The sequence below is a fragment of the Danio rerio genome, chromosome 8, assembly GCF_052040795.2.
Source record: "Danio rerio strain M-AB ecotype USA chromosome 8, GRCz13ab, whole genome shotgun sequence".
In the NCBI taxonomy this organism is placed as follows: domain Eukaryota; kingdom Metazoa; phylum Chordata; class Actinopteri; order Cypriniformes; family Danionidae; genus Danio; species Danio rerio.
In genome coordinates this window covers 16,832,981-16,858,974 of record NC_141028.1, presented here as the reverse complement: position 1 = coordinate 16,858,974, position 25,994 = coordinate 16,832,981, and the positions used below count along the sequence as shown (strand labels likewise).

General features: G+C 37.6%; 1 protein-coding gene across 5 annotated transcripts in view; it reads right to left on the bottom strand.

Annotated features, from left to right (window-relative positions):
- abl2 (ABL proto-oncogene 2, non-receptor tyrosine kinase) overlaps positions 1-25,994 on the bottom strand; it is a 68,545-nt gene that overhangs the window by 5,587 nt on the left and 36,964 nt on the right. Inside the window, exons 1-10 of one of the 5 annotated variants that reach the window (XM_087263757.1) lie at positions 16,300-16,483; positions 14,708-14,869; positions 8,846-9,141; positions 6,602-6,874; positions 6,398-6,482; positions 4,179-4,356; positions 3,674-3,858; positions 3,405-3,557; positions 3,207-3,296; positions 1,738-1,899 (exon numbers count right to left, since the gene is read on the bottom strand). In XM_087263757.1, coding sequence (XP_087119883.1) covers positions 1,738-1,899; positions 3,207-3,296; positions 3,405-3,557; positions 3,674-3,858; positions 4,179-4,356; positions 6,398-6,482; positions 6,602-6,874; positions 8,846-9,141; positions 14,708-14,869; positions 16,300-16,402 — 1,687 coding nt within the window. In that variant the 5' untranslated portion in view covers positions 16,403-16,483. 5 annotated transcript variants of the gene reach the window in all.

Sequence of the window (25,994 nt, the reverse complement as noted above, 5' to 3'; positions counted from 1 at the left end):
AAATAAAATGTTTATTTTGCATAAACATTATGCAATTTCAATAAATAAAGCAGAAATATTTTTACGTAGAAAAAAAAGAAAAATATTGCACAATACATCAAAACTTCTTTTATTTTGAGTAATGGCCCATTTCCACCGAGTGGTACGGTACAGTTCAGTTCTTTATGCTTTTATAGTGGTTTCCACTGTCAAAAGGTACCTTAAATTGAACCGTACCCTATCACTTTTTGCATACCCTTTCGAAAGGGTACCTAGCACAACAAAAGGCTACCAAAAGGGAAAGCCAGACAAACAACTGGACGCTATTGGTTTACAGAGATAAGTCACTCGTTCCTGCAACAAGCCAGGAGAATGAAAACAAAGAAACCATCATTTACATTACACTATAATAATTACACTGTAATAATACATTATATATATATATATATATATATATATATATATATATATATATATATATATATATATATATATATATATATATATATATATTAACGTGCCATGGCCAACCCGAGCTCAAAAAAACCTTGTCGTCATCTTAATGAACAGCCACTTTTGCTGCTTTTGTTTTACGAGGCCGTCTAAAAGTACGAGAGGTTTCGCTTTCTTGCTTGCACTTGCCGCATTTATGTTTGAAATAACAAATTTCTTAAGCTGGTGATAATACAGTTTCAGAAACGGACAAACCTGAAAAACAAAAAAGAAAGGAGAAGCAAATGATTCTTTTAGCGAATTAAAAGTTGAACAAACTGCCATATTTCACCATTATTACCACCTTTTGGACTATTATGAACTCTAAATGATGGAATTACTCTCTAACAAGAGGTTACATGTGCTGGTGAAGAATAAAGACACAGATGAGGGGTTTGCCTGACTGGGCTATATGCTGCTTGTTGTTTTTGAAGCCAGATAAAAACTAAATGTTTGCTGTGTGTAGTTTTTCTTTATTTGGTAACAGTTCTGAGACTGTACTGGGCTGTATGTGTTCATACAGAATATGTTGCATTTATAACGTTAATTGTAATTTAAACTTGCAGACATTACAGTAGGCTATTCAATCATGGATCTGCAGTTATAGTCAATTCCTGTTCATAGAAAGGTTAGTCATGTACATTTATACAGAAGTATTTTTGTGCATAAAGCCTCTGATTTGTGAGAAGTGCTTCTTATATGATATATGAACGACCTCTACAGCTTTACTTTGACATTTCCTCGAGCGAGGAACATTTTCTCGTTGACTGAAACTTTGTTGTACACTATGCCCACCAAAAGTACCAGTGGTACCCTTTTGGCCATGGAAACGCAAGCCTCATAAAGGTGACCCCTGCCGACTCGTACCGTACTGTACCAATCAGTGGAAACAGGCCATTGGGTTAAACAGATTTGAGTCATAATATAGATGAGCATGCAGTGGGTGAGGTGCTTGTGCATACTTGGGGTTTAGTAACATGCAGCAAATTGGGTCAAACCAGAATTAAATCAGATGCATTTACAGCAAGAAAAACAAACCATGAGTAAAAACTGTTGACTGTTTATAAACATGCGAGTCTTCTCATATTGATACACGTGAATAAAGACAATGATATAAATACAACACATAACTTTCTTAACCCAATCCACATGAAATATATTTAAAGGGGTTATATACTGGGTAGTTGTGTTAATCAATAAGGAACACCACTCCCATTCTCTTGAGCTTCTTTCTGAGCCGACTGAGCCGGAGTTGAGCCTGTATACCTGCAGGGCCATGGGGTCCTGCCTCCTCCATATTCTCTTTGTTCTCTGAGTGTTTCTTCTGCCCACGAGACTTTGAGGGCAAGAGTGGCATATCAGGGCCGAAGGTGTGGGCAACTCCACTCTGCCCACCAGACGCAGTTTTACACAGCTCTTCAGCTACCTCTGTCAGAGAGAAGGGGCATGTTAATATCAAAATAGTATTAGTCAAATCTTCGTTAAATGTTCACTTGAATCCTCCACTTGTTTCAAAACATTTCAAAAAAGTTTTTTTCTTCTGTTGAACACAAAAGAATTTTTTTTTAACAATTTTGAAAATCAAGACACCAGTTTACAACATACATCAGAATATTTTCTTTCAGAGGCATGCAACCAATTAAGAGTATGCGAGTACCTCTTCTACAGAGTGTGTCGTATAAGTATCTGTGGATTATATGTTCATATTTTTTGTTTAATGTATATAACATAATTTATTAATATTTAATTATTTAATTTCATTTCATTTTCTTCCAGTTTTCCAGGGCCGGGTCACAGGGGCAGCAGTCTCAGGAGAGAACAACAGACTTCCCTTTCCCCAGACAGTTCCTCCAGCTCCTCTGGGGGTTACCGAGGCGTTCCCAGGCCAGCTGAGAAACATAGCACCTCCAGCATGTCTTGGGTCTTCCCCAAGGTCTCCTCCCGGTGGGACATACCTGGAACACCTCCCTAGGTAGATGTCCAGGAGGCATCCGAAACAGATGCCCAAGCCACCTCAGCTGACTTCTCTCGATGTGGAGGAGCAGCAGGTCTACTCCGAGCTTCTCCCGAGTGACAGAGCTCCTCATCTATAACGGTGCGCCCTGTGAAGGAAATCCAATTCGGGTATCCAAGATCTTGCCCTTTCGGTCATGACCCGAAGACCATAGGTGAGAGTATGAATGTAGATTCGAGAACTTTGCCTTTTGGCTCAGCTCCTTCTTCACCACTACGGAGCAGTACATCAACCGCATTACTGCTGCCGCTGCACCAATACCACTGTCAATCTCCCGTTCCATCCTTTCCTCATTCGGGAACAAAATCCCAAGATACTTGAACTCCTCCACCTGGGGATGGCAAACCACCTTTTTCGGCCAGAGCACCATGGCCTTGTGGCCTAAAAAAGCTCCATGGCAGAGCATCATGGCCTAAAAAAGTATTTGTTTATTTTTAGGTGTAACTGTGATAACTTTTTGTGTATGGGGAAGAGTTGGGGCAAGTATTTGTTTTTATTTTTCTGTACAATATAGGTTAATAAACAGATAAAACATATACATATCTTCTGTGTGTTCAACAGAAAAAAAAAAGTTTTGGACTCAACTGAAGGTAAATAGTTGCACAGGAAATGTCATTGTTTTGCATTTGTTGTTATATATTCTTTGTTAATATTTAAAGTCTTACTGTCGAGTTTTTTTCTGTGATTATTAAATGCATATGCCATTCAAAACAGAAGATACCTTCTGAAATGCTTGAGTCATGAAACATGGTTTCAAAGGCCTGATGAATCTCAGCAAATGAGGGTCTATCCAGTGGACTCCACTGCCAGCCTGCCAATACACAAACCAAACATGCTTACCTAATACCTCAAAACTAGAGTAGTATGCATGAACATAAACATGCATGAACATCTATTTGAAGGTTTTCGTGATACTCACAGGCTCTCATGAGCTCGTAGACTTTAGGAGGACAGCCTTCGGGCTGCTCCATGCGGTAGCCCTTCTCCAGCAGATCATATACCTGAGACAGGTCAATTCCTGGATATGGAGACATGCCGTACGTCGCAATCTCCCAAAGCAAAACTCCAAATGCTGGGGAAATTGAGAAAAATAAGTGAGCCATTCACAACAGAGGATGTTTTAGAAATTAAAAACAAACGTCTAACTGCAATCATCATCTTAAAAAGAAAAAGAAATAAGAAACTAACCCCACACATCTGATTTGATGGAGAAGGTGTTGTAGGCCAGACTCTCTGGTGCGGTCCATTTGATGGGGAATTTGGCTCCCGCATGAGCTGTGTAGGTGTCACCCGTCATCAGACGGCTCAGTCCAAAATCAGCCACCTTCACCACGTGATTCTCTCCTACTAGACAATTACGAGCTGCCAGGTCCCTGAGAATGAGATGAAGAATGAAAATTAAAGTCAGCATGAACCGCAAGTTACTGAGACTTTAGTTTCAATATGTTTATGTACAGCTTTAATTCCCTCATAGCAAATTAACAGTAAGAGGAGCGTGGTTAAGAACATTGTGTCAGAAGCCGTCAAACTGACGTCAATAGAGAAGCACCGCCACTCCAAATGCCGATGCAAAAGGTCACATTTTGATTGAAGATTACTAAAACACCTTGTTTTTAGTAGATTACCTTTCACGGATTACTTATTCACCTAAAGAATAACAGTGCGTGCTGCAAAAGCTTTCAGTTGGGCTCACCTATGGATGAAGTTCTTCTTCTCCAGATACTCCATGGCGGAGGAGATCTGAGTGGCCATGTAGAGCAGCACCACAGCATTCACCTGGTCCCTTTCACACTCACGCAGGTAATCCAGCAGGTTCCCATGGGGCATGTACTCAGTCACAATGTAGAAGGGAGGCTCCAAAGTACACACACCTGAAAGGAGGCATCAGAAACAACCTATTAGGAACAAATCTAATTACATAACTTATTAATTGTCTTCTGTAGCAGAAGTATGGGCTTATCCAAAAGTTTGAGATACCAACTAATCATTCAATGCTTTTTCAAAAAATAAAAGGGGGAACTAACAACAATGCTAATAATAGTGTTAAGTGGTAATGGTAAAATCTCAGTTGTTCACCCAAAAATTGTAATATTTTTCAATAATTTTGTCTCTCAAGCCATCCACTGGATATAAGACTTTCTTCTTTAAGATGAAACATTCTGGCTCTTCCATTCTGCATAATAGTGTTGGGTAGTTGCCATTTTTTCGAAACTATCCCATATGCGGCCAACTGGTTATGAAGCAAATCTCTGTGTTATGTTACGTTTCACATCTATTTTGTGTTTGTTTTGTGTTTTGCGTTCTCTTCCCTCTTTCGTTGTGTACTCTTTCCTGTACTAGGTATGCGACCATTGGTTAAGAAGGCTGTCAATCACCATTATGACGCAGTCGGTGCACGTCTTGCCACCAAACTCCTCACTTGTGTCGGCCAGCCTGTTTATGTGTGTTTGTATTATTTTGTTGCTGTTGTTGTGTAGTTTGTCTCACGTTTAAGTGCAATATTTTTTAGATAAGTTTGTGCAGCTCAATTTAGTATTTATTATTGGGAAGTTGAACAAATGTTTCTGCATTTTTCTTTGGTTAGTTAGTTTAGTGGGTTGGGGTTTAGTTGGATCATTTTGTTATATTTATTTCATTGTTTGGGCAACACTCCTGTTGTTCATTTAATTTAGTTACTTGAAATTACATTCTAAATTTCAATATTTATTGTTGATATGCTCTGTTTAATAAATTGTTAATTTGTGTTTCACTTATCCATCTGTTGTGTTTTCTCATTTTCACCCAGCACCATTAGAGACCCACTGAATGCTACATCTCATCCAACTAAACAACTTAAACATGTAACAGTTATTTGAACAAAAATATGTATTATTTTTCATTAATTTAAAATTATAAACCAAAAACACTGACTTCATCATGGACTATATTTATATATATGACATTCATATGCAAGATGCATTTATAGCGAAAGCTCAGAGAAAAGATGCATCTCAACTTATAACGTTATACAGCAACGCTAAGCACACTCGATTTCTTGTTTGTCATCATATTCTGTGCAAAACAAATTGTGTAGAGTAAGTGGTTCCCATGAGACGTCTATATTCCAAGAGTTTCTGCTATGATAGCATCTTACATCGCTCATCACACTTTGAGTCGAAGGAAGTTGTCGACAAAGCACATTTGGCAGCCGCCAGATGTCAGTGGTTTGGATTTATAATTCAAAAATTAGGAAAATTTTTATTTCAATAACACACAAATCTGCTTTATAAGACATGAGGTAACCTCATGGAGGTGTATGGGTTAGTTTTATGGGATTATGGGATTTTGGAAGCTTCAATAAACACTATTAAACAGAATGGAAGAGCCAGAATGTTCAGTCTTATTTAATTTAATTATTATTATTTTTAAATTAATTATAATAATAATAATTCCTATCATTCCCATAGCACTTTTCTGGACACTCAAAGCCTTTACACATTGAAGGGAATCTCCTTAATCACCACCAGTGTGCAGCATCCACCTGAATGAAGTGACGGCAGCCATATTGCACCAGACCCCACACACCACACACCAGCTGATTGGTGGAGAGGAGACAGAGTGATGAAGCCAATTATGATATGAGGATGGTTAGGAGGCCATGATAGACAGAGGCCAGTGGGCAAACTTGGGATTTTTTTTAAATGACCACAGAGAGTAAGGATCTCGGTTTAACGTCTCATCCGAAAGATGGACGTCTCATCATTAAATTGTTATTTATTTAATTATATTTGTTAAAAAATTTAAATCAACTCAGACTGTGATTATCTGACAGAAAAAAAGTCGTGTACACCAGGCATGGCTTGAGGATGAGGTAAATCATTGTGTTATTTTCATTTTTGGGTGAACTATTTCCTTTAATGATAGTTTACTCACCCAGTAACTGTACTAGATTGGGATGTTTGACCTCCTTCATGACTGAGGCCTCCTTAAGAAACTCCTCAACCTCCATGGTGTCCTCCTGTCCAATACAACAGAAATACATGAATGCAATATAACGAACAACCACTTGGTGGCACACAACACCACATCAACAATCTTCTGCAAAGGAAAAATACAGCACGTGCTCATAAAACAGACCTTTAGTGTTTTTACAGCTACAGTGAGGTTGTACTTTTTCCAAACTCCAACGTACACCTCTCCGTACTGTCCTCCACCCAATTTGTGCTTCATGGTGATGTCGGTGCGCTCCATCTCCCACTTGTCGTGGATGGGAGAGACGCCGTAGACGGTGGGCTTGTTGCATTTGGGAGCAGGATAATGCAGAGTGGTTACCAGTCCATCCGCAACTGTGGAATGATGATGAACCAGCTCAGCTAACGTGCTGAAACGACTCTCTGCTGTCACATAGACCTGAAACAGAAAAGCTTTTTAATTTAAAGGGACAGTTTCCCCCAAAATTACATTTACTCACCATTTATTATTTCTCAAGAGGTTCCAAACATGGAACCATAAACTTACATAGTAAGAAAAACAAATATGAACTAAAATATAAACTATTTTTTTTGGAACCGATCAGATCTCGATCTTTTTTTTTTTTTTAAAGCATAAGACAGTTTTTATAATTTTGGTGAAATAATTCTGGTCAAATAATATCTTCTTTGATAAAAATAACAGAACCAAAGGCCTACTGTATATGACAGACACACAATCGAACTAAAAACATGATGTTTGCATTTAACTAGGCTACATTATTTGAGCATTTGTTATGACATTTTCTTTGAAATCTGTAATGGGCTACCAGTATTGACCCTAATCGTTGGTAAAATAACCAGACTTTTTAGCAAAGCCTGATATTTTCCTGCAGGTTTGACGCAGACTAAACTAAACTAAACTGTATGAGGCCAGTTTTACTTAATAAATACTCCTTTTACTGTTAATGACAATCCATATTGCACCCATCACTTTCCTTTTATTAATTTAATCAATTACTTTGACAACAATGAGCCAGGCTTTACAAACTATTTACAGCTCTGAAAGTATCCCCCTCGGAAGAATATAAACTCAGTCTGATGGATGAAGGATGAAGCGCTGGCCGATACCCAATCCAGCAAAAATATGCGTTATCGAACCGATATCCTATCTAAGTATTGGGATCGGTGCATTCCCTACAAATACTATTGTGACAAGTCCTTGTGGTCGTTTTTTTGTTGGGGTATGGGTGTCTGTTTGTGTGCGTCTGCGTGTGTCTGTGTTACAGGTTCAGCTGATTGCGCTGGGATTGAAAACACCTGTGTAAGGTTGATTTGCCCTGCTATAAGTAGCGTGTCTGTCTCAGACATAGTGAAGGCTGCAGTCAGAGTCTAGTCATCGCCTATCTTCCGTCTTGAGTCGGTCTTGGACCTGAGTAGAGCTAAAAATATGATAAATGAAAAAAGAAAAAAAAAAATTTTTCTACCGCAAATGCGCTCATCTTCTTATTTGTGGTGACTGGTTTAGGTCTTAACAATTATGGGCTTGTCCAAGATCTGTACGGGACCTCGCGCATCGCAGAGAGAATCATATCTCTACTTTTAGCAGGGAAGATCAACCATACACCGGTGTTTTCAATCCCGGCGCAATAAGCTAAACCTGTAACGCACAAACACACGCAGCCGCACACAAACAGATGCCCATACCCCAATGAAAAATGACCACAAGGGGTCGCCTCACTATGGAATTCAACGGTTACAGGTTTCTTACTTTCTTCAAAATTTCTGCTTTAAAATTCAACCAAAAAAGTCAAACAGGTTTGGAACAAAATGTTATGATATATCTTGAAAATATCAGACTTTCCCTAAAAAAAAGCTAAGAACTTTTATGGAAGCCATTTATTGAATACTTTAACAAGAACACAGAAATTGAAGCCTAACAGAAACAGCCCAGATTATTTTTTCTTTAGTTTGTTTCTCCATTTTTCCCTTTGATCCCTTTGTCCCCCCTTTATCTAATATACAGTATAAGATTTTAAAAGCGGTTGTAAAAAAATAATGTATACTAGTGCTGCACAATATTGGAAAAATCTGACATTGCAATATTTTTTGGCTGCATTATATATAGCGAGATGAACATAATTTCACCAGATGATTTGAATAGCTCTATTTAGAAAGATTTCATTCAGTGAGAGGGACTGGGATGATTAAGTCCTTTTCTATGCAGTGCATCTGTTTTTTTACACCAGTGTAAGAATTTTTGTGCCAGTGTAAAAAAATAAATAAAAAGAAATGTAACCAGGTTTGGCACAAGTGAAGGGAGAAAAAAAAATGACAGAATAAAAAAATTTGGGATGAACCATCCCTCCCTTTTAGGCAAAAGAAGCACGATGGCAAAGTAAAGCTCTTATACCTTTCCATCAGAGGCCGTGTTGATGCGGTAATGATAGACCCGTCCCTCATAGCGAAGAGAGATGGAGAGCTGGCCGGGGCTGCTCTCGCTTTCCCGCACCAGGAAGCTGCCGTTGATCAAGCTACTGAGCAGGTACTCGGCAGCGCTGCGGGACACGGGCCCATGGTACCAGCTGTGCTTCTCCAGACTGTTTACGGGGGTGATGTAGTTACTGGGTACCCAGCCCTGGCCGTTCTTTGAGCGGACTTCACTCCATTCTCCATTCTGGTTATAACCCAACACTCGCAGCTTCTCTCCTGCAATCCAAAAAAAAAAAAAAAGAGTGAGATATATACACAACACTGTACATAACAAGACTTGTTACTCGGCCCTTTCGACATATTTGTGAATGTACTTTGAGTTGAGAATTTCAGTAATTCATACCAATGCATCTTCCTTCAATGGAATGGAATTAAAAAGAGATTAGAAAATGCGAGCTACAACAGGTCCATTGTTACTTTTCCAAAACATCTGTATCAGCTCTATCAATCAACAAAGAGCAGGTTTCTGTCTGTTATTCAGACTGAAGTACAATCTAGTATCCAGTTTTGAAGTCTAAACCAAAGCTGAAGTAAAGCTGCATGATACTGAAAAAAATGGGATGTTTTGTTTTCTTCTACATCTACACTCACCGGCCACTTTATTAGATACACCTTACTAGATCTGGGTTGGACCCCCTTTTGCCTTCAGGACTGCCCGGTGTGCTCTTTTGCTGCTGTAGCCCATTCGCCTTAAGGTTGGACGTGTTATGCGTTCAGAAACGCTCTTCTGCATACCTCGGTTGTAACGAGTGCTTATTTGAGGTACTGTTGCTTTTCTATCAGCTCAAACCAGTCTGGTCATTCACCTTTGGCATTAACAAAGTATTTGCGCCCACAGAACTGCCACTCACTGGATAGTTTCTCTTTTTCTGACCATTCTCTGTAAACCCTAGAGATGGTTGTGTGTGAAAATCCCAGTAGATCAGCAGTTTCTGAAATACTCATACCAGCCCGTCTGGCACCAACAACCATGCCACATTCAAAGTCACTTAAATCACTTTTCTTCCCCATTCTGATGCCCGGTTTGAACTGCAGTGGATCGTCTTGACCATGTCTACAAGCCTAAATGCATTGAGTTGCTGATTAACTGATTAGAAATGCACGTTAACGAGTAGTTGGACAGGTGTACCTAATAAAGTGGCCGGTGAGTGGATATTGCAATATAACTAAAATTTAGATAAAACTCATTCATTTAGACTGAATGAGATGATTCTGTAAGGGAGTGAATTAAGCATCTAATATGATAAATAAATTATAAGTATAAATAAAATACAACAGAGCAAGATAAAAGTGAAACCAATAGTGCTTTATGGTTTTCTGAACAGTCGATCAGTATTTAGGTAGAAAAATAGAATAATCAAATGTAAAATAACACTGCATAGATCTCGTCATATGAAAAAAGTTAATACAATCAATATTTATTCAAGTAATCAAATATTACTGTTTATTGTGTCTGAATGCTTTAAACTCTCATGCCTTAAAATAATTGCAGATATTTAAATTCTGCTGTGACTTCTCAAATCTCAAGTTCTGAAAAGGGAACTATAATCCCGACTTAGCATTGCACATCCTGTGATGTAAATATTAGGGATGTGCACATTGATATTTGAATGCTTAAACGATATATTGTCCTCCTGACGTGACAATGAGATAACCAGATATAGTACTCAGAATACGGTGCCATTTATTAACTGTTCCACGTATAAGTGTGTCAGAGGGTCTTCAGCAATAGCATAACGTCATGCATTTCACATTTTTAAGATGCAACACAATCTAAAAATAGTCTTTTTACAAAAAAGCACTTTGGAAACATCTCAAGAGCCTTGTGTCCTCTTCCATTAAGCTGTTCTCCATCAAGCTATTTGGAAAAAAAGAAAAGAAAAATAGCACACATGCTGTGCAAATCCTTTCCTGAGTGTGGAAGTAGTGTGTGTAATGTTGAAGCTCAAACAGCTGTTCAAAATAATGCTGTAACCAATCATCAAACCAGGTTTCACCAAGTTTAAATAACTTAAAACATTTTTAAGACCATCATGAATGAACATTTAGACTTATTCAGGGCTAAACAGTTTTTTTTCCCCGAGTATCCCAGTTGGAAACGATTTTCACTTGCCCTATCAAAAAATTATCAATTATAATTTAATACGTTAACAATACAATAATAATGCTAATAAAAATATAGGTCAGCTCAGAATCCTCAGCAGTAAATACATGGAGAGCTTTTAAACTAATATTACTGTAATGGAAATGATTAAACCATTATGGTAAATAGAGTTAATTTTTATTTTAAGTAAAAAGTAAAAAAAAAAATTGAGATGGATTGTTGGTGATTTTATGGGTGATGGCCAGATTGGCTAGCAATACAAGAACAAAAGAAAATTAAGACCTGTTAAAAAATGATTTAGACTTTGACTTGATTTAGACAACTGTGGCTGGACAATTAATCAAAAAGTAATCAAAATCGACATAGTGAACCTATAATCGATCTACTCTTTCCAGGTCAATTTTTTCAATTAATATTTCCCTGTTGAGGCTGATTTATAATTCTGCATTGAACGCACGGGTTATGGTCCTTATTTACAGGATATGTACAAGTTATTTTATTTAAAAGATGTAATGCTTGTTTTCTACTTTTGAAATCTGTCAGGGAACTGTAGGGATAAAAAATTAAATAAACAAATAAAATAATCTTTTATTAACCGTAATCAAGTTAAAATGTTCAATTAATCGAAATTTTAATTTAAGCCAAATCTCCCAGCCCTACTTACAACACAATACTGCAGTATAAATTTAAGCCTTTTAAAGGTCTAAAATCTAGTGTTTAAGATATATGACATTTTAAAAGACTATAAGTCCCTGTGGACGCCATGCCTTTTGGAACAATTGTAAATTATAAATAAAAGTGTAATAAAAATGTAAATATTGTATACATTTTGGCATTTGTATTCACCAGTGGTCAGTTGCTAAAAAAATCTTACCACACTCCCCAAAATTTTTTGAAAAATAAAATAAAATAAAATATAATTCTCAATTTTTTAGCGCAAATATAAAAAAAATCTTAAAATCAAGAAGCATTTTCTAGGCAAGTAAAAAAAAATTTTTTTCAGAAACAAGGGGTCAAAATTTAGTTTTTCCTTATAACAAGAAAAATAATGTAAAATTTTCTATTATCAAACTGAAGACAAGATATATTAACTTACCCATTGGCAGATTATTTAGCTAGTTTTAAGGACAAACTTACTTAGTTTTGATTTATATAAACTTTTTAGATATTTGAAGTAGAAACAAGGCAAAAACTCCAAGTAAGAAACCATTTTTACAGCGCAAGTCGGCATTCATTTGATCAAAACAATGCAAACATATTGTGAAATACTACTAGAAATTGATTTAACCATTTTGTAGTTTGAATATATTTAGAAACCATTCATATCTTAGAGCTGAACTTTCAGCAGACTGTCACATTTTACAGAAATCCCTCCAATATGCTGCTTTGGTGTTCAAGAAAAATAAGATGATTATTAAGAGTAGATTAAATACATGTCTTTTCTTAATCTCTTAATCTTGTGATCTTATTAAACAGTGGTCCAGTAGAGGGCGCTACTGTCCCTGCTGTCAGGGAAGTTCAGTTCAGGCCTGCAAGCTTTCAGACAGCACATGCTTTTTTTTTTTAATGCTAATCCCAAATCGACACTAGCGCGGCAACAAGGCCCACACGACAAGACAAGAAGAGACTGATGCATCGGTGCCAACCAGACGACATTACATTACCGGCCATTAGTGGGTACTTCAGACAGAACAAGCAAAGCGCTAACTCCCTCGCTCTGAACTTTCTTCTCTCAGGCTAGTCTGTGTTTACCCACCTGCTTTTCACCCAGCTGATGGGATTACACTTCAAAACGGGCATTAGCGTTAGTGGTAGCAGTTCAGCATGGAGCATCTGAGCGTTTAACCGCCTGACTCATGTTCCAAACTCTATTATAACACTCTAGAAAGAGCTGTGGGTGTTGAAGAGGTTGCTGTCCATGTGTTCTCGCTGCTTGGCTGAGCACAACACAAAGTTTGGCATCCGCTTTCATTTTTAGCCTGGTTCTTTGGGCTTTGATCCTACTAACTGCTGCTAGGAAGAGGAAAAAAAGAAGAACTGAAGTAAAGAGAAGAGGAAGGAGTGTGAATGGAGAGAAGAGGAAGGATAATGGCACTGTGTCCTTGTTATAACAAGGAAGTCATCAATAACATTTATGAAACACTCTCCGGGCCTGGTTTATTTCAGTTTTAAAGGGAAGCGTGAATGAAGAAATCAAAATTCCATTGATCTTTAAATTGATGTAAGGTCACTGTATGATCAAGTCAAAACTTTTTGCTAGTTTAAAAGTTTATTTTGAAGCCACTCTGCCAAAACAACACATTGAATGCAGTGCTGCCAACTATTTACAATGAAAAGGTGCTAAGCTCTGCCCGAAAAGTAGCTAGATTATGTCATACGCCAATTTGCATATTACTGATGTCATCACGTCTTACCGTTTCTGTTTAACAGCCAATGGTCAATATAGGGGTATTTATATCTGCACTTCACTTTATGTTATCATGTCAATTTAACAAAATGTATTGCTATTTGAATACGGTATATCAGAATAGATGTGTAGTGAATTTACGGTAATCTCTCTGACGTAATAAACTCAGACAAGTTTTAAACTTACTAAAATATCTGTGATTGTGAACAAGAAAAGAATAAACAGTCAAATTAAACGGTTAAATTTAAAACAAAGAAGCAGCAGATCGGTTTGACTGTACAAGGGAAATACCTTCACACTCACGGTGCTAAATCATTTGCCGTCAGTATGCAGAGGAGTGATCTGCTCTCGGCCTGCAGGTGGGAGAGACTGTGGTAGATTGCTAGATTGAATATGGTTGCGGCTGGAAGTTAACGAGAATTATTTATATTATTTAATAAATCTCCCATTAATTGTATTTTATTAATGTCTACCCCCAGCCCAACCAACCATCACAGTAATGTAAAATATGAATTATTGTTATACAGATTCAAAAAAATGCTGCTATAATTGATGTGCATATCACACTTCCAGCCGGCCGTGTATCAGATCTAGACTTTACCCTGTCAGTGCTCTGAGGCAGAGGAGGAGCCGACGGTATCACCCGCAGCTTCTTGAGAAGAGTAGAAACGATACAGTATGGGCACATGAGAATCTATTAAAATCTCAAGTAACACCCAAAAAAGTCGCTAGATTTGTCGCTAGTCGCTCTTTTGAAAATTTGTTACTTAGAGGGTCTAAAAAGTCGCTAAACAAAGCGACAAATTTGCTAAGCTGGCAACACTGCTTGAATGTGCAACTTTAGTAGCTAAATCCTGCCTCCATACAACAAGACTGCCTTTTAGCTCCGCCCACTGATTAACACATATAAATAAATAATGAGAAACCACTTAACTACAGTCTCTGAAGACAGCAACACACTGTGCAGTGGCATGTTGCAGAAAATATAAAATAGAGAACAAACGGTTAAAGCAGTAGTCTTCAATCTCGGTCCTGGAGGGCCGGTGTTCTAGAGAGTTTAGCTCCAACCCTAATCAAACACACCTGAACCAGCTAATTACACTCCAACTAGATATAGTAGAAACTTCCTGGCAGGTGTGTTGAAGCAAGTTGGAGCTAAACTTTGCAGGACACCGGCCCTCTAGAACTGAGTTTGGACACCCATGGGTTAAAGTGTACAATGATACCAAGCACAATTTATTGTGCAACCACTCGTCTCCTTCACATCATACCTTTCGTGATGCTTAGTGTGTTGTCACCACTGGCAACGAAGTCGTAAAGTGCCACAAAAAGGTTGGGGTCACTTTCAGCAGCACCCAGCAGATTCTCCTTGGAGCTCCAGCGCACCGCCTCCGTCAGCGCCGTCGAGTCCAGTCCAAACGGCCTGTGCAGGGCTTCTGGCAGAAGAGAGACAGAGAAAAAAACACAGCAGATGAGAAACTGAAAACACAAGCGTCTGCCAATGAAGCAGAAGATCTCAGATGAGAAGAGGCCTCTGGGAGGGGTAGAATGAGTCTACAGGAGGTGGGAGGGAGGGGTTTCCGGAAAGGAGGAGTCGATGAACAAGTGAACACCAAGGTGAGAGGAGAGAAGACATGTGATAAAACCAAAACTAGCTGACGCAAAATGAAGGTGATTCAAAATGATACCACTTTGCTCTTGACGTCACACTGACTTTACAATGGGTTCTTTATCAAAACTGCAATTAATAATACAAATATAATAAATAAAATCTGGCTTCTCTGGATTAATTGGGTATGGTTTAATATTTGTTTTATTCTGTAAAAGTCTGATAACATGTACACATGAACATCACCTATACACTATATAACTACAGGTTAACTATGTTTATATATAACATTAGCTGCTAAAGCTATTAGTTACTAGTTAATTAGTTAAAGTTATGAAGTTACGGTAACTAATAACCTAAACATTTTTTTTTTTATTGTGAGGCAATACTTTTATAAAGCTGCTTTAAACAATAATTTTTGTGACAAGAGCTATTTAAATAAACTTGACTTTCGCTTGACTGATTTCTTACAAATTTCGACAAATAGAAATGTCATTTAGAACATTCAAGCAGAATAATATTTTTTTCATCAAATGCTCATTTCTTCTGAAGTTAAACATTGGTATCGTGTTGTCTAAAATGAATATATACCATAAAACATTGACACCTTGTTTGGTCCTTAAATGAAATTCCTTACAGAATTATCATTCATTCATTCATTTTCTTGTCAGCTTAGTCCCTTTATTAATCCAGGGTCGCCACAGCGGAATGAACCGCCAACTTATCCAGCAAGTTTTTACGCAGCGGATGCCCTTCCAGCCGCAACCCATCTCTGGGAAACATCCACACACACACTCACACACACACTCATACACTACGGACAATTTAGCCTACCCAATTCACCTGTACCGCATGTCTTTGGACTGTGGGGGAAACCGGAGCACCCTGAGGAAACCCATGCAAAGACAGGGAGAACATGCAAACTCCACACAGAAACGGCAACTGAGCTGAGGTTCGAACCAGCGACCTTCTTGCTGTGAGGCGACAGCACTACCTACTGCGCCACTGCCTCGCCCCCTTACAGAATTATGTTTTACTCAAATACATAAATCCAGAGAGCAGATCCAAATCCAAAGGTGAAATATTTCCTAGCTAAATATTCAATTCAGCTGAATTAACATGTCTACAAACTTCAGACGCATAAAAGCATATAAATCCTGGGAATGGCAGAAGCTTCCACATTGTCCACACAAAAACCAACAAATAGACGTCCTTGAACCTGAAATCCTCCACAAATCCTCAGAAAAGCTCTACCTGCGAGGCAATAGTGGTCCACATCCTGTGTGCTGGGTAGTTTGGTCAGCCTGACCCACTCTTCCTCAAAACTGCTGCTGGATGGAAGGGTCCTCAATGTCATAATCTAGCGGCGCTAGACTAATGTCTAATCTCACATGGAACAAAACACAGACCCGATGTGTTGAGGATTCTCCTTTCATCTGGGAGAATTGGACTCTTATGCTAGTTTGTAAGCAGGGGAGGAGCGTCAAGCAGCTTTGAGGTTGGAAAAATGGTGTGGGAGAGTCTGTCTCCACGCCTTGAGCATGCCTGTGTCTGCTGGTCTTCCTCTTCAGCTGTCAACCAGCCACACACACACACGCGCATATACACAGCATGTCTGGGCAGCTGCCCCGTTCCTTAGGGGAAAATTGTGGCAGGACTAAACGTGGGATGAGACAGAAGAGCATCAGAAACTGACTTTAATGATTATTAGAGAACAAACTCTGTTTTTGAGATTGGGCTAGATTAGATCTTTTAAAAACTGGATGAAATCAAACAGTCTTGTCATGGAATTTTAGGATATGATTACCATGCCTAATCCTGTGGAATTTGCAGGATGATTAAGAGAATACCGTGGTATTAAAATTCCTATTTCAAATGCTAAATGCCTGGCATGAGCATCAGCCAGAATATTCATCCTCAACTTGCATCACAAATCCAACAGCAACAAAAGGTTCATCATGACACATCATGACCAATACAAGAGTCAGCTAGTGGACAACTAATGTTTTCAACTTTCTACTCAAATAACCCTTAAAAATGCATCTCATTCTTTACAGAAAAAATATACACTACCGGTAAAAAGTTTGGGGGCATTTTTTTTATCATAAATTATTTAATAATTTACATTACATTATTCTGTTCATCAAGGCGGCGTTTAATAATTGTAAAAAATAATTAAATACCTATGTATTAAATATTTAATTATTACTTACTGTATGTAGTTTCAAATGAAAGTTTTACTCCAGTCATTATTACTTTTATTACTATTACCATTAATAATAATAACAACAACAACAACAACAACAACAACAATAATAATAATAATTAATATTAGAGTTATTTCTGAATGATCGTGTGACTGAAGCTGAAAATTCATCTTTAAAATCACTGGAATAAATGATTAAATTAAATGATAACATTTCCCAATGTTACAATTTGTACTGTATTTTTGATTAAATAAACGCAGCCTTGGTGAGCAGGAGAACCTTATTTTAAAACATTTAAAAAATTTAACTTTTGACCCCAAACTTTTGACCAGTATTGTATATATAACAACTTTAAAAAGTACAAATTGTCGGCACTGGCAAAACATTTCAAAACATTGAAACTACATTTTCAATTCTGATACTATTTCACAAATATACAGTTTTGCTGTATTACTGTACCTTGATGAACCTAATAGGTTTGTAATTGCGCTAATTTATCGTGCTACTAAAAATAAAATAAGCACTTCATAATTAAAAGCATTAACATTTTAAATTTAAGTAACAGTAGCTTTGTTTCCATTCACCTATTTTTATGTGCATTTTGGATATGTGCATAGAAAAACGGTCGATGGAAATGGCAAGATGCACACAGATTTTGAAAATGCGCAAAACTAAGTAGGATAAAATTTTATTCGATAAGATGCGTATAAACTACGAAGGAAAGACTTTTACAGAACAAATTCCAGTTTGCACATTTAAAAAGTCATGTGATTTTGTTCTTAGAGATCATGTGATGATAAAAATGTGTGTTAATGGACAAACCAGCAAGCTGAGCACGTTGGAAAACATCTGAAATGTTGTTTAGGGCGTTCATTGACGCCTTAACCATCAGTATTAGTGTTATTATATTAATAATGATCTCCAGAATTATCAAGAGCACCTTTGCTCCGCGTTTCATGAATTTAAACGCCACCACGTCACGTGTTCATTGTGTGTTGGCATTGTCTTCTGAGGCGCAAGTCATATATTAAATAAAGATTCACGCAGCTTTTCCTAATGCAGCAAATTCAGTTTTTACCTTTGATAATTAGCACCAGTTAATCAGGAAGTGACCATTTTGTTCTCTTTGACTCACTGGATGAAAACGCTGCTTTATTTACACATCTTTTATGCCATATTCCTGTTTGCACATACATTTATTTTGCATCTTTGGATGGAAACAAGATAAAACATTAAATTATTAAAGTTATGAGTCTTAATGACTTGGGGAAAAAACTTTTATAAGCACATCTGCTCTTAAAAGCAGCAATAATAGTGTTTTAGGATTGTGTCTTATGTAACCGCTGACTATGAAACATGTCCAAGCAGTTTCAGTCAACATGTGGTAATTGCACACAGCTACCAGTTAAAATGGACTAGTTAACCTAAAAATATTCTCACAAACAAAACAACGAGGTCTGTGAGGATGGTCACTTCAAATTAAACTCAAAACAATCAGTATGCATACAAGACGCAACATAGCCAGGACGACACAAAGACTGGTCTTCTGCCAAGACTTACACAACACAAGAAACCTGCAAGAACACGCAGTAGAGACACTCAAGGCCTGTGTGGCAAACCTCACTACACCACACACACACAGATAGTTACACATAACCCTACCTTTATTGCTGACTAGCATACAGTGCTTTCCAGTCCTGGCCAGTTGATTAATCCACAATTCCCAGTACATGATCCCAGTCTCAGTACAAGGATTAACAGCAAATCACTATAGCACCAAATCCTCAAGTTCTGAGTTAAATTCACACTAATGCAGTGAGAAAAATCAGACACGCTCCTCTTGGTGGAATCATCGGTCGAGTCTCCAGCGTGGCTCCAAAGTCAGAGTTTCCAACCCTGCAGCCGGAATGTTAGCCTGACTTGATTGTGGGCCTCCATGCCAACTGCCCTGAGTAAGAAATATCCACATGTGCTCGTGTGTGCAATGGGAAGAGTGCAGTTCTGAGGGTGGTTTTATTGGATGTCTTGTGAGGGGAGGCGTGTAGGGGGATACATTCAGCTTTCAGAAGGGTTTAGGGACGAGCAGATGGTTCCATTTCTACACCATGTGTGCTGCCTACCCAACATCCTCTTGGGAGAGGCTGGAAAAGCATGGAGGTGAAGAAACTTTAGTAGGAAACGGCTGTGCCACATTAAACGTGCCGCTGAGTTTCAGAGCAACATGTAAATTGTATTGAGACGGGATGATCAATTATTCAGTTGCACCCAAAACCTCTCAACATTAAGAGAAATAACCTAAAACATCAACACTAGGGATGGGTACTAAAACTCAGTACTTTATTGGTACTGGTGCTAAATTATAAAAGACTGAAGTACCAATAAGCTCTGACATTAATGGCAAGAGCGTCAAGTATAAAAGCCTTCAAAGCTCTCGGCTGTCCTCGCTCACTCAGTGGAGGTTCTCGCTGTGGCACAAGCAAAAGTATAAATCAGCCTGTACACAGAAGTCTCTCTCTCACTCACTCACTCGCACACACACACACACACACACACACAAGACGAGACTCCCAAACAAACAGCTTGTGAGCTTGCGCGTAGAGTGACGATGCTGGAGAGAACCAAACGTTCAAAAGTATGGTTGTTTGTATTTCCCAAGTGGACAAAAAATTCTGATAACTACAAAAAGTACTGATAAAACTCACTCACTCACTCACTCACTCACTCAGTCACTCAGTCACTCACTCAGTCAGTCACTCAGTCACTCACACAAGACGAGACTCCCAAACAAACAGCTTGTGAGCTTGCGCGTAGAGTGACGATGCTGGAGAGAACCAAACGTTCAAAAGTATGGTTGTTTGTATTTCCCAAGTGGACAAAAAAATTCTGATAACTACAAAAAGTACTGATAAAACTCACTCACTCACTCACTCACTCACTCACTCACTCACTCACTCACTCACTCACTCACTCACTCACTCACTCACTCACTCACTCAGTCACTCAGTCACTCACTCAGTCACTCACTCAGTCACTCACTCACACAAGACTCACCCAAACAAACAGTTCGTGAGCTTGCGCGTAGAGTGACGATGCTGAAGAGAACCAAACGTTCAAAAGTATGGTTGTTTGTATTTCCCAAGTGGACAAAAAATTGATAACTACAAAAAGTACTGATAAAAATTCTGCTAAAGTACCAAACTGATAAGTGGTATCGATAAAAATTAATAACACCATTAAAACCTTAACGATACCTATTCCTAATCAACACACTGAAGGACAGCTATTACATTTTGGAGGCCTGCGATTGTATGATGGTTTTAAAAGCATTCAGACATAAGAAATTGTTCCGTTTGTAACTTTAATTCATTTTATGTTTATTATTCAGGTATTGTACTTGAATACTGTTATGGGGCTGTCACACCAGACACTTGCATAAATAGACACGTGAACATTTTGAGTTTATCCACTTCATTCGCGTGTCAAATTCAGGTGTAAATAGACACGCAAACATTTTAAGATTACTCGCTTCATTCAGGCATTAAATTCGTTCCATTTGCATGTCAAATTTCCTTTCCAATAGACGTGGATTTGCATCAAGGAGGGCTTCTGTCCAGAAAATGCACCTGGATGATGGAAGCTTTCAGCGGTGCTTCCGTGTGAGCAGAGCCCAATTTGATAAGCTGTTGTCCAGTATCGGCAGGAGGATTTCCCCTCAGCACATCAACAACAGGTGCTACATGATAATTACAACCACAGCAAGCTCCTGATTAGTTAATGCGACATGAATGTCTGCTAAAGTTATGATTTTCCAACTAGAGCACGTCAGAAACGCAAAAACGCTCAATTTGTGCCACTTCATTTGCACAAATTTTGCCATAGAATGACAATTTACATTTTTGCACTGACTTAACATGTAAATCACTTTTGACGCTTGACGGTTCATCTGTGTCTGGTGTGAATAAATTATTAGACTTAGAAAACAATAAAGTAATTCAGCTGTATCGTATTCTTTATTATATTTATTCGTGCTTGCAGATGCACTTACCTACAGAATCATCCCCAAGAATCTAAAATTATTCATTATTTTCAAATAGAGACGTTTAAGTCATCTGGTGAAACTGTATTCAAATTGCAAAACATATCACTGAATAACAAAATATTTACAGTGGTTTGGAAGAGTTAAGGTTTTAAAACACTACAATTTTCTGTCATAGCATTTCTAAGATATATGTAAAGTTTTTGAAATGTGCTTTATGTTTGGTAAAGAAATCTGTGTTTTTGAAACTAATGAAGATAGCAGAGGTGAAGGATTTATTTTAATTATTTAGCCTGACATGTTTACTGTTCCAAAATATTATAAAGGTTTCCTAAAATAAAATATATTGTGTTAAATGGGGGAAAAAGTTGTTTTTTACACAAACATTTAAAAAGAACAAATCTCACGGTTCAGATCACACTATGGATCAGATTTTTTGGATCAGCAAAAAAGGGAGGAGACAAATGTCATTTGCTTTCCATTTATACAAAAATGCTACAACAAAAACCACTGGTTTTAACAATCAGAACTTAGAACATGTAATTAAAAAAAAATCAGAACCAGCTGAAAAAAGGAAAATATTTCATACAAAAAATTATCTTTGTACTTTTTTCCATCATTATTATATTTTACAGGGAAGCCAAAATGCTTTCATACACATCATTTGAATGACGAGGGGGCAATCTATCTGCAATTGTTATAAATGTTGGATCCACCTACAAGTTCAAAAAAAGTTATTTAACTGCGCGTAACGTGCATTACGAACTGTGTATTATGATCCATTACACCCCTACATGATACTGTGAAATTGTGATATTTTTATGCAAGTTTATCATACCATCAGAAACATTTATTGGCCTATGCCTAATAGTGATGCATTTCTCTCTCAGAATTGTTGAAGAAGTGATTTTTTAAATGTCTTTTCTCCAAATGTCTACTAGAATAGATAGAAAATGACATTTTTTACTACTCACTAACTAGTACTGACTGCTAGAACGACAGAACAATCAATATATAGAACCGCTGACAAAAGGCAGAACATTCAACTATCAGCAACATGGATAAAATCATCATTAGCTGGAATGACAGAAAGATACACAGTGATATTGACAGATAGATCAATCAATAGCTTACAAAAGACAAAACAACCATATTGCAGTTTCTTCATGCAATGCTTCTGACTGATCTAGCAATTGTCCAGCACAGGGCATGTCGCGTGGCCGCATGTGTTTGTCCCGTGTGCTACTCAACACACATGTGCTTTCTGTGAGTGTCTTTGTGTGCAGGATAGTCGCTGCGGGACAGCTGGGGGAGTGCTGTGAATGGCCATTCTGAACGGACTGACCTGATCGGCCTTGTCCTGATGGGAGTCCGGCGCAGCTGTTGTGCTGGGCTCAGGCCAGGCTTACAGCAGCTGCACCAGCACCTCTGTACTGTGAGGCGCTCTCCACCAACTCAGCTTACAGACAGAACATCCTGACCTCAAAAATGCCCATTCCTTTTTGATGAATCTAAGTTCAAATGGCACTTAGGTGAACTTTTTCGGCAAGTTCAGCTTAACAAAAGACAAGTTAAAATAAAAGCAATACCACAATAGAAGTTTAAAGAAGATGCACTCATATTAGATGAATTGAAGAATAAATAAAAAGCTGATATTTGAAATTAAAACTAGAGCTGCAATATATTGGATAAATCAGACATTGCAATGTTTTGTTTTGCTGCGATATGAATGTAATTTCACCAGATGATTTAAATAGCTCAATTTGGAAAGATTTCATTCATTTAGATGATTTGACAGATTATCATGTCTTTTTCTAGGCAGTGCATGCCATCTGCATAAAATATAATCAATTACAAGCATGTATAAATACAGCAGAGCAAAAATATGTGTAACACTCAACAATCAAACTCAAAATCATGTGGTCCTCATCACTGTATAAATAATATTTTAAAATAATCTCTTTTAACCTTTAATAAATAATCTAATCATGCGATGTGACATGATATATTGATCAGTCCTAATTAAAATCTAAAAATCTAAAACCCCAATGCTGCTATTTTACAATAGAAAAACATAAAAAGTTTACTAAAACAAAAAGACAAAAATTAAAGCTGCAAGCAGCAGTGAAAGGGACCTCGTACCCAGGCTCACTGCTGCCCGGTGACCTAAGGATGACAAAGAACCGTGGACAATAAATGTTTAAGCTGATAAATGTGAAAAGCCTGACAAAATCATAAATTTACGACAAACTTCCTTCTTTCAGCAGCTGGTGCTAAGACAGTAACTCAACATTAGCAAATAAATGTCTTCAGGAAAGGACTTTCATCGATAATCTGAAATTTCAGGCGAATCAGACATTGTTTGGTTAGTTGTAAGTAGATCCAGACAGAATCTGTGGACATTTTTTTGCTATTTCTGCGGAGAATTTTGTAACAAATCTGCAGATATATGCGAATGATTATAGGAGTATTATAACTAAAAACTATAATATACTAATTAATAAATAATTAATTTTTTTACTTTTGTATAATGCTCACAATGCAAATTCAATTAGATCCACTTATTTGGTAAACAAAACAAGTCTCTTATATAAAATATCTACTAAAAGACAGAAAATATTACCTTACAAACTGTATTGTAAATAAATCAGATGAACATTTTCATATTACTATTATTATATCACAATAAAATTAGTGTTAATAATTAAAAAAACTAAATAAATATAAATTTACACACATTTACAAATGTAAATAAATAGACTCAATGATGGGCTAAAAATCTGCGGATTTCTGCGCACGCATATTCTGTGTGGGTCTATTTATAAGTACTTCCTCTTCTATAGTGATACACTGTACTTTGTCAGTCCCCCACGAACACGCCCTTTGACAAATCTCTATATCTTCACAAAATAAAATTGCTAAAGTCTTTAGATAACACCATCCAAATATGGTGCTGAATGAAATCTGTAGGAGGAGTTTGTTATGGTGTAAAACATGGCATTTCGTGTTGCCGGAAGGTGGTGCTATGACTGAACCTGAATATTGGCATGTGCACATCCTCAGGTCAGGACTCTTATCAAACGTGTGAAATCTGAGACAGGCAATATATGCCTGATTTACAAAAACTTTCTATTTTGTGGCAAAACAAAGTTTGTGAGGCCACCACGGGCACCCCCTTTGACAAAAACTCAAGATTTTTGTAATTTAAAAATCGCCAAAGTGTTTCGATGACAATATCCAATTTTATATTGTTAATCTGATAAAATCCCTAAGCTGAGTTTAACAAAACACAACACTTGGAAATGGCAACTGCACTTTTTTTGCAGAGGAATTTAAAAATATCCGACGTCCTGTTGAGGTTGAAATTTCGCTCAAAGAGACCTTTTTGTCAATATTGGCATGTTTGATGTGTGCGCCAAGTTTTGTATGTATGCGTAAATCATAGCTCAGTTGCGACTCTGTCAAATGTGCATAGGTGGCGATGTCGAGCCATTTTGCCACAACCACTTCCGAAACCCATATCACATGTAAATTTTCACCACTTCCGAGGCATGTGCAGAGTTTTGAGAGTTTTGAGCATGTTTACAAATGCGACTCATTCTAGAGAAGAAGAAAAAAACGGAGCAATTACAATAGGGCCCACGCATCACCGATGCTCTGACCCAAATGAAATTTTATGCCATTTTGACTGAACTAAAACCATATCAAAGAAAAATTGACTACAATAAAATTCTATGCCATTTTGACTGAACTAACACCATATCTAAACAATTCAGAACAAGTTCATTTAAGCATCAATTCTAAACATTGAGCTTTTTATTTAAACCACCCAATATCAACCATACCAATCAACAGAAACCTCTAATATTGGCCTATAAACAATATTACGCACTTGTTGACTAATTAAACATATGCGTAACTGTACTGCTCAAATAGTTTAAGACACTTCATCAGAAAAAAATGAAGTACATTGTGACACATTAGAATACATATGCCACTTTACTGGAATATTTCAACTGAAATCATCCTTCATGAGATGTTCTATAAGTATGTGGATGTAAGCAACAGTAATCAAGAGTAGGCCGGTTAAGTGATGTGACAATTGTCTCTTCTGCTTCCCCTAAAAATCCAATAAACCAGACACCTCACCTGCTCGTCATTAGCTCTGGGATTGCCAAAGCACAGAACAGCCCATAACATTACACTGGAATGAGTGCAAGTACATCTGTCATGCAGGAAATTACAACCAACAGCAGCTCACAGGAGGAACGGCTTTGCTCAAGGACAAAAAAAACATGCAGGATTTTCACTTTTGCAAACAAACTGAAAGTGCCAGGAGGAGGAGAGCATATGCAAGTCCTCAGGTAGATTTCCTGCTGCCAGGTCTCCCGTTGGGTGGTAATTGTTGGTGTTCACGCAACATAAACACAACAAAGCATATTTTCCAATCATAAGAGACACTGTGTCCTCAAAACAAACTACAAAACCAATTCATCATCGAACAAGTAATAATATAGTAATGAATTTGAAGATTTCACCAAGTTGTGCCTACTTCTGCCACTGGTCACCAAACGGAAAACATTTCTTGACAGCCATCTACAACAGGTTTACTCTTAAAATGTTAGTTCGCCAAAACAATAAAAGAAAATTCAGACATTACTTACTCGCCATCATCTTGTTCCAATTCCGAGACCTTTGTTGATCTT